The sequence below is a fragment of the Apium graveolens genome, chromosome 1 (assembly GCF_009905375.1).
Source record: "Apium graveolens cultivar Ventura chromosome 1, ASM990537v1, whole genome shotgun sequence".
NCBI lineage: Eukaryota > Viridiplantae > Streptophyta > Magnoliopsida > Apiales > Apiaceae > Apium > Apium graveolens.
Window position 1 is genome coordinate 110,949,704 of NC_133647.1, and position 8,694 is coordinate 110,958,397.

An 8,694-nucleotide genomic window follows, 5' to 3' on the forward strand; every position below is an offset into this window, starting at 1 on the left:
ATTATTATTTATATGATAAATTTCGTAAAAATAAAAAATAAAAAAGATAATTAAATAAAATAGAATAACTATGTAGTATTGAAATTAATGATACATATATTTTTTATATTTTATTTTTTATATTATACTTTTGACGGATATTTAAAATATTAAGATTTAGAATATTATTCATAATGAATGTAAATATTCTCATATATTTATTTTAAAATTTAATAATACCATCACATGTCAATACAATATTATTAAAATCAAAAGTTATTAAAAATGTGATATAGCTACTCTTATTTTTATATGTACACCATAAATTCTTTATTTTAAAACTAAATTTTTTTATAAAAACCAAAATTCAATTTTTTTTTTTACTTCAAAAACATCAATTTTTTAATTATTAGCGCTTTTAAATATAAGAAATTCTATTTCAACATAAGAAATCGTATTTCATGCTGGCCTATCTAAGACTGTAAGAGAATGTAAGTTTTATGTTTTTTCCAATTTCATGTATTTTTAGTTTAATTTTTAAATATAGTATTTGTGACCATATGATGTGTGTTAAGTATTAAGAATTAATTGGTCTCCGACTGAGAGAAAATTATAATTTGAATTCATTTTAGAAGAGTCAAATATATATGTTTTTCTTATTTTTAATATTAATAATGTTTTTGAGAGTCTTTTTAACTAATTTTTAGAAAGGAACGGATCAGGCCCATGGCTAGGGTTGGCTCCGGCCGACATGAAATTTTAGGTGCCCATTAAAATTCTATATTGTTCATCAATCATCTTAGAATCGACTTTTGCTCTTAACTATGTAAGTTATTTATTTATTTATTTGATGAGTTGGGTTGATTGATTTATTTTGTTCTTTTTTTGAAGTTATTTAGTTTTCTTTTTATTTATAATTGAATCTAATGCAAGTAATTGAATGTGGGAACCAATATAGTGTTGAATTAAATATGTGTATCTTTTAATTTTAATGCACTTAATGAGTGTTAGGTCAAATATTTATTTTTATTCTAAGTAAATTTTACTTTATTTTCCACTATAAATGAATAATTTATTGCTAGTTTGCTCCCTTATCTTTATACAAGATTGAAAAAAAAAAATTTGCGCGAGCCCACTAGAAATTCTGGGTCCGCCCGTGCGTCAATTATAGTCTATTACGCCTAAAATAGTCTATTAGGCTTAAAATAACATATAACCTTTGTGATGTATGGTTTAATTTTAATACTTATTATCATATTATTATTATTATTATTAATATTATTATTATATTTAATTTTTATTTTAAAAGGTAATTATGGAACAAAATAAATAAGTTTTTGAAATTATGATATTAATTTTAATATAAATTATTTTAAATTATTTTTTTCAAATTTATTTCATAATTTATCAAAATATGTTTTTGATATAATTAAATGGCCAATGAAGTAGGTTTTTAATAGGTAGTGTTGTGACAACTACGTGGTGTGCTGAGTGTGAGAACTTTGGCCGGACTAATGGATGTATAACTTGTCTATATATCATTTTTTAAATTAATTATATATATTTTTAGTCTCATGATAAACTAAAAGTATTTTTTTGCTGAGAAGGAAATGTATACATTAAGTCAGCATGCTCTCTAGCGTAGAATTTTATTTTTATTTTTTAATGAAAAATGATAAGCTTTAGGCTTTTTTTTGGAAAGTGTTAACCAATCAACCAAACTAAACTATGTTTTTCTTATAATAGTATAGTATAGTATATAGATAGATTGATATTAGTTTTTTAGATAAATTTTTTAATTTTTTTGATTTATTGATTATATTTTTATATTATAATTTGAATTCCTAAAATTAATTTCGAACGTGTTTGATTTCCTACAAAAAAGATAAGAAAGAATACAAATGCAATTAGATATTAAGTTGGATAAGAATTCATATAGTTTGTAGTTATATCAAATACTTGATTTTTTTTAAAATTTTATTTTTTAAGGTGTTAATGTACTTTTTACGAAGGTGTTAACCAACCGACCAAACAAAATCATGTTTCACTTATAATGGTATATTATAGATTTTAGGAGACGATTTTATAGCATTATAAGAATTTTTTTAGCAAACAAAAAACACAAATTAGACATTCATCTTATTGAAAACACTAATTTTATAAATTTTTTATCTCATATTTAATATATAATTTTTATTTGTTTAATATATTAAGAAGTTTATAATCACACAAAACACAAAAATATTTCTCCACACACTTCTGTTAGATATAAAAAAATTGAAATTGGTGTCGATATACTCTAAAGCATAGATCTAACATATGCATGAACTTGGTTGTGTCGGTGGTTGGTTATATTTTAAACCAAAAACAAAAACTGCCATAAGTATTCTTGAATGTTAGATATATGGTGTCATCATCACAGGTGTTAATACACATATTATGACAACCCAGGTCAAAGTCTCAACCTTCTTTGAAAATCGTGTCAAATAAGTTGAAGCCTACCGTTCTAAATGCAACCAATTTGTGCAACGACTAGCCACCACAAGTTCCCAAAATATCATGATTTGTTGGTGCACAATAATAGTAGTACTTTTCCTTCTAAACTAAACCGAAATTCCAATTCTTATCGATGTTGGACTACGGTGTTACAAACTCCTCCATTTAAACTCCCGACGTCCCGTCGTCGCGGTCAGGCTAAACAAACAATCCATAGGTCTACTTCAATTCTTATCGACACTGGGTGTTAAACATATGTATTAGCTACACAAAGCAGACTACCTTTTTTTAAAACAATTATTGATATATATCTCAAAATAAAAAATCTTTTATGCCAATTTCCCATGTATTTTTTTGTGTATGGAAAACATGTAAATGATTCACGTTTATACTAGAAAATGATTATTTAAATCATGTGACACATAATTGCAGAAAATAAAATTAGGCTCTTCAAAATTTTCTTTGGTGATAAATCTAAATTAATGAATTTGGGTCTTTTTACGGTTTTTTATAATTACCGAAAATGGTAGCAAACATAGTTCCATTTTGGTACAATAATAAACATGTTGTTGTTAAAATAATTATAAGCTAAATTTTGATTATTATTTTAATAATGTAGAATGTTCTTGGAAGCACCTAGAATAGACCTTTGAGGTTCAAGACTTTTTCATGGTCATTTGAGTTCATTACCTTTAGCTTTTCATGTACCTAGGGAGTTTGTATATTAAATAATATTCTAGTAGGTTCTATGGAGGTCTATAAATAGGACACTCTTTCAAGCTTTGTAATCATCAAGTTTTATATAATCTTTTGAGTGCAATAAAAGTGTGAGTTTATATCTCTTTTGTGTGAGTTAGTTGTATGGATTATTGAGAACAGGTTTCTTCTCTTTAATCTCCAACTCCTTTATACTTAAGTTCCTACAAAGTGGTATCAAGAGCAAGGTTAAGTGATGTCTTCCAACAATAATATGTCGCAACCTCAACTTCCACATTTGACGGGAAAGAATTACAATCAATGGAGCATTCAAATGAAGGTGTTATATGGATCTCAAGATCTTTGGGAGATAGTTGAAAATGGTTATGAAGAATCGGCGAATCAAGCCAATCTCTCACTGCAACAATTGAACTCTTTAATGGAGAACCGAAAGAAGGACAAGAAGGCCCTCTACTCTATTTATCAAGCGGTGGATGAAGTAATTTTTGAGATAATTTCAACGGCATAAACATCAAAGGAGGCATGGGACATCCTCAACAAGGACTACAAAGGTGAAGAAAAAGTAAAAATGGTGAGACTTCAAGCTCTAAGAGGTGAGTTTGATTTACTAAAGATGAAAGAAAGTGAAATGGTGGAGGAATTTTATAATCGAACAATTTTAATTGTTAATCAACTTCGTGTTAGTGGAGAATATATTTCGGATAAAAGAGTCTTGGAAAAAATTCTTCGTAGTATGACTCGAAAATATGAGCATGTTGTTGTGGCCATAGAAGAATCAAATGATTGGAATACTTTCTCTCTTGTAGAATTATTGGGTTCACTACAATCTCATGAACTCCGTATCAAGCAATTTAACCGCTCTCCTTCCGAGCAAGTTTTTGAAGTTCAGGACACCAGTCGTGGTGGTTTTAGAGGAAGAGGTGGAAGAGGATCATTTCGTTGTCGAGGACAAGGAAGAGGAAAGGTGCAAAGTGAAAATTTTAACTCATATCAAAGAGCAAGAGGAAGAGCTCGTGGAGGTTTCAATGGAAGAGGAAGAGGTAATTCTTTTAATTTTCAATGCCATTATTATCATCAAATTGGGCATATGAAAAAAGATTGTTATAAAAGAATTAATGATGAAAAAGTTTCCAATTTTCTACATGAGGATGTTGAGGAGAAAGATGAAAGTATGCTTCTTGTTAGCAATGTTTAAGAAGAGTCACTTGATGATGTTTGGTATATCGATAGTGGTTGTAGCAACCACATGAACGGAAATAAAAATTGCTTTGTGAATTTTGATGAAAGTGTCCAACGAGAAGTCAAGACGGGTAACAACAATAGGCTCGTCGTCAAAGGGTGTCGAGATGTTCCGATCCAAACAAAGCAAGGTACACACTATATCTCTAGTGTTTATTATGTTCCCGATCTTAAGCATAATCTTTTAAGTGTTGGGCAACTTTTAAGAAAGGGACATCATGTGAATTTTAAAGATTATTTTTGTGAGATAAGATACAAAAATGGCCTTCTTGTTGTAAGAGTCAAGATGACATCAACTAAAATATTTCCTTTGAAAATCCAAAATGAAACTCTTCCATGTTTTTCTAATATTGTGAATGCCAAGTCTTGGCTTTGGCATCTTCGATATAACATTAAAATACATGAGGTGAGTAGCTGTCAATACTTTTGAGACACACTTAAATGAAACTTTAAGATGTTCTTTCCCCTGTTAGTAAATGGTATAAATATATCAAACGGGCTCAAATTAGTGCAAATATCAAAAGCACCGTTCTGTAGAACAAATTTATTTTTCCTTCTCAACAGCTACCCGAAGAAAATTTGAAATCAGTTATACAATCCACAATGCATTTAAAACCAACTCAAACATACCCAATTTATATTTTCTGAAGACCCTGATATTACCTACAGTGATATTTTCACGGATACCTCAACTTTTGGAAAACAAATTCTTAAAGAATCATGAAAAATGATAATCCTTGTAATGCTTAATATAGGTGAACCCCAAAATGTTCTTGACCCAAAAGCACAAAAACACAAAAAAAAAAGCATATCACAACAGTCATATGTTTGAATTTTATGAAATTATGAAGCATAATACAGTCTTATACATGTACATAGTAAAAGTAATTTACCACAAACTACAATCCTGATTTCATAACTAAAATCAAAACACACTACACACATAATCTCGATTTGAATATACCTTCTTCTTCTTCTCGGAATATACTTTTGAGTATTTCCCACAAACTCCTCCAAGCCTTTTTGTCCTTCTTTGCTTCTATAATGAATATAAATATATTTACAAGGCATTAACACTGCTGAGTTATTACGATAAACTCTCACAAAATCACAAATCACAGAGATACAAACACAACACACACACACACAAAACACAGAGATACACATATTATTACCCATAAATATATGAAGGAGCTCTAAATCCTTAAAAACATAACCTCTAAATCGGAAGCCCCAAAATCAAAATATACCCTAAATCGCAATAAGTTTGAGATTTACCTGTAAAAGCCCCAAATCAAAACCAAATCAAAACTTGAAAATAAATAATTATAAGTTTCAGATTCTAAGCCTAGAGTTAAATCGAAGCTCCAAAATTGAAGCTGATTCAAGTCCAAAAACCGAACCTGATTCAAGCCATAATTCCAAAATTAGCCATGCGATAGAAAATAATACCTAAACCCCTAAAACATTCACATCAATAATCCTTGATTAATGATGTACATATTATGTGTGATAAAGAAGATATAAGAGAGTAAACAGAGGGAGACAAGATAAGAAAGAGAGAAGACACAGAAGGAGATAAGAAAGAGGAAGAGAGTACATAGAGTGTATGAATTGAAAAATGAAAATTGAAGGCTTTGTCGGTGTGAAAATTGGTTGAGCGGGATTTTTTCCGCTCACCAAACTTTCCCCAAACTTTCCTTTTTTTGCCAATATATTACATTCTATATAAAAGCACATGATATAAAATATAATTTTTTTAACTTTTATAAAGATACACAATATGAAATCTAATTTTTTCTAAAAAAAATTGTACATCTCTAAAATTAGTAGGTAACATCATCTGTATGATTGGATTGAATCACCACCCGGTACAAGACTTGGTAACAGTAACCCGTGTTGACCGTAATTTGACTAATATAAAAATACACAATATAAAAATAATTTTTTTTATAAAAATATTCATCTCTAAAATTATTAGGTAACAACATCCGTGGGATTGGATCGTCGAAAAAGAATTTTAAAAAAATAGAATCACCACACGGGACAAGACTTGGCAATAGGAACCCGTGTTGACCGTAATTTGACTATTATTAAAACACATGATATAAAATCTAAATTTTTTTAAAAAAATTATACATCTCTAAAATTAGTAGGTAACATCATCCGTACGGTTGGATCTTTGAACAGGAATTTTAAAAAACTAGAATCACCACTCGGGACAAGACTTGGTTATAGGAACACGTGTTGACCGTAATTTTACTATTATAAAAATACACGATTTAAAATATATTTTTTTTAAAAAAATTAATGATCTCTAAAATTAGTAGGTAAAATACGGTTGGATCGTTGAACAAGAAATTTTTAAAAAATAGAATCACCACTCGAGACAAGACTTGGTTATAGGAACCTGTGTTGACCGTAATTTGACTATTATAAAAACACACAATGTAAAATCTAATTTTTTTTAAAAAAATTTAGACATCCCTAAAATTAGTAGGTATCATTATCCGTATGGTTGGATCATTGAACAATTTTTTTTAAAAATAGAATCATCACTCGGGACAAGACTTGGTTATAGGAACGCGTGTTCACCGAAATTTGACTATTATAAGGACACACGCTATAAAATCTAATTTTTTTAAAAAAACATTTAGACATCTCTAAAATTAGTAGGTATCATCATCCGTACGGTTGGATCGTTGAACAAAAATTTAAAAAAAATAGAATCACCACCCGGAACAAGACTACGTAATGGGAACCAATGTGCACCGTGATTTGACTATTATAAAAGCACATGATATAAAATCTATTTTTTTTAAAAAAAAATTACACATCTCTAAAATTAGTAGGTAACATCATCTGTACGGTTGGATCAATTAAAAATGATTTAAAAAAAATGGAACATGAATATAACAAATAAATTTTAAGAATAGTACAATAAATAAGGCAACATTAAATAACCTACTGCAACACCAGAAAACAAATGCAATGCCTAAGTACCACGTCCGCTGCCACGTCAGTTGCCACGTCAGCAAGTGGGCCCCATTTGTGCCACGCTAGTATGCCACGACAGCATGTTGAGCCCCACATGCGGGACCCACTGGTGCTACGTGACCAGTGAGACCCGAATATGGGACCCACAAATGCCACATCAGCAAAAATTACCCCTCCAGTGGGACCCATATGACACGTTAGCATGCCACGTTAGCAATTGTGCGTCCCAAACATGCCACGTCACATTTATTTTCCATGTCAACATTTATTAAATAAAAAAAATATCTAATGCAACGCTATGACCTCTACTATTGCATGCAGCGCAACACTAACAATTATTAGCAACAGCAGCTTCAATGTATTGCAATAAACTAAAAATTTTATAGATAATGTAACGTTTTTCGTGCAACGCTGGATAAAAACCGGTTCCTATGTGCACTTATGATGTAGTGTCCTTTGCTTCTGTTACTTTTAAACTTATGTGTATTAGTTATGTTAAAATATTTGTAAACTTAGATGATATATGGTTTGATAATTACAAATAGAGTGTGGAGATTTTATTTTGTTGGTTTTGTGTTTATGTTTTAGCTAGTTTTTTTGGTTGGAATTTGGTATGTTTGGGTGCATATAATATAATCACTGTATAGGCTAATTTTTAGGCCTATAGACATCAATTTTACAAACAAATGTCCAAACTATAATTAGACATCATGTCCTACACGAATTTTCTTAAAAACTGTTGTTAAAAAGGTATATAGACATTAGTTCCTAAATAAAACTACAAAGAAGCTGATGTACTTAAAAAATATATATCGGTCAAATGTTAAAAACTGATGTTACATAGGTAGCCAGACTACTGTTCCCTGAACTAATCCGATGTTAAAAAGGAAAAAACACATCGGGTAAGAAACTATAACTGATGTCAAAAATAGGAACTTATATTGGCTATTGTTCAAAAGCAATGTTAAAGCGGGCTTTGGCATCAGTTTTATTTTTATAAACATTGTAAATACTGATTTATAATTTGTATATTAATAGTTAAGGTTCATAATTAGATCATATAGAAGCTATTTAGAAAATATTATAATGTAGTTTCTGTATAAAAATAGAGAATATACATCGAGTTTTAATCCGGAATCGATGTTAAAGTTGTTCCTAGATATCAGTTCATAACCGATGTCATATGGGGGTACCTTTATCTACACCCGCATAGACATCGGATGTCTATTGAAGGTTTTCAAGTAGTGGAATTCTCACAAATTTGTA

General features: G+C 29.6%; 1 protein-coding gene across 1 annotated transcript; it reads left to right on the plus strand.

Annotated features, from left to right (window-relative positions):
- Nucleotides 1-3,760: 3,760 nt before the first annotated feature.
- On the plus strand, nt 3,761-4,387 carry LOC141700151 (uncharacterized). Its single transcript, XM_074503985.1, has one exon. The coding sequence runs from the start codon at nt 3,761-3,763 to the stop codon at nt 4,385-4,387; it is 627 nt and encodes a 208-aa protein (XP_074360086.1).
- The last annotated feature ends 4,307 nt before the right edge of the window (nt 4,388-8,694 follow it).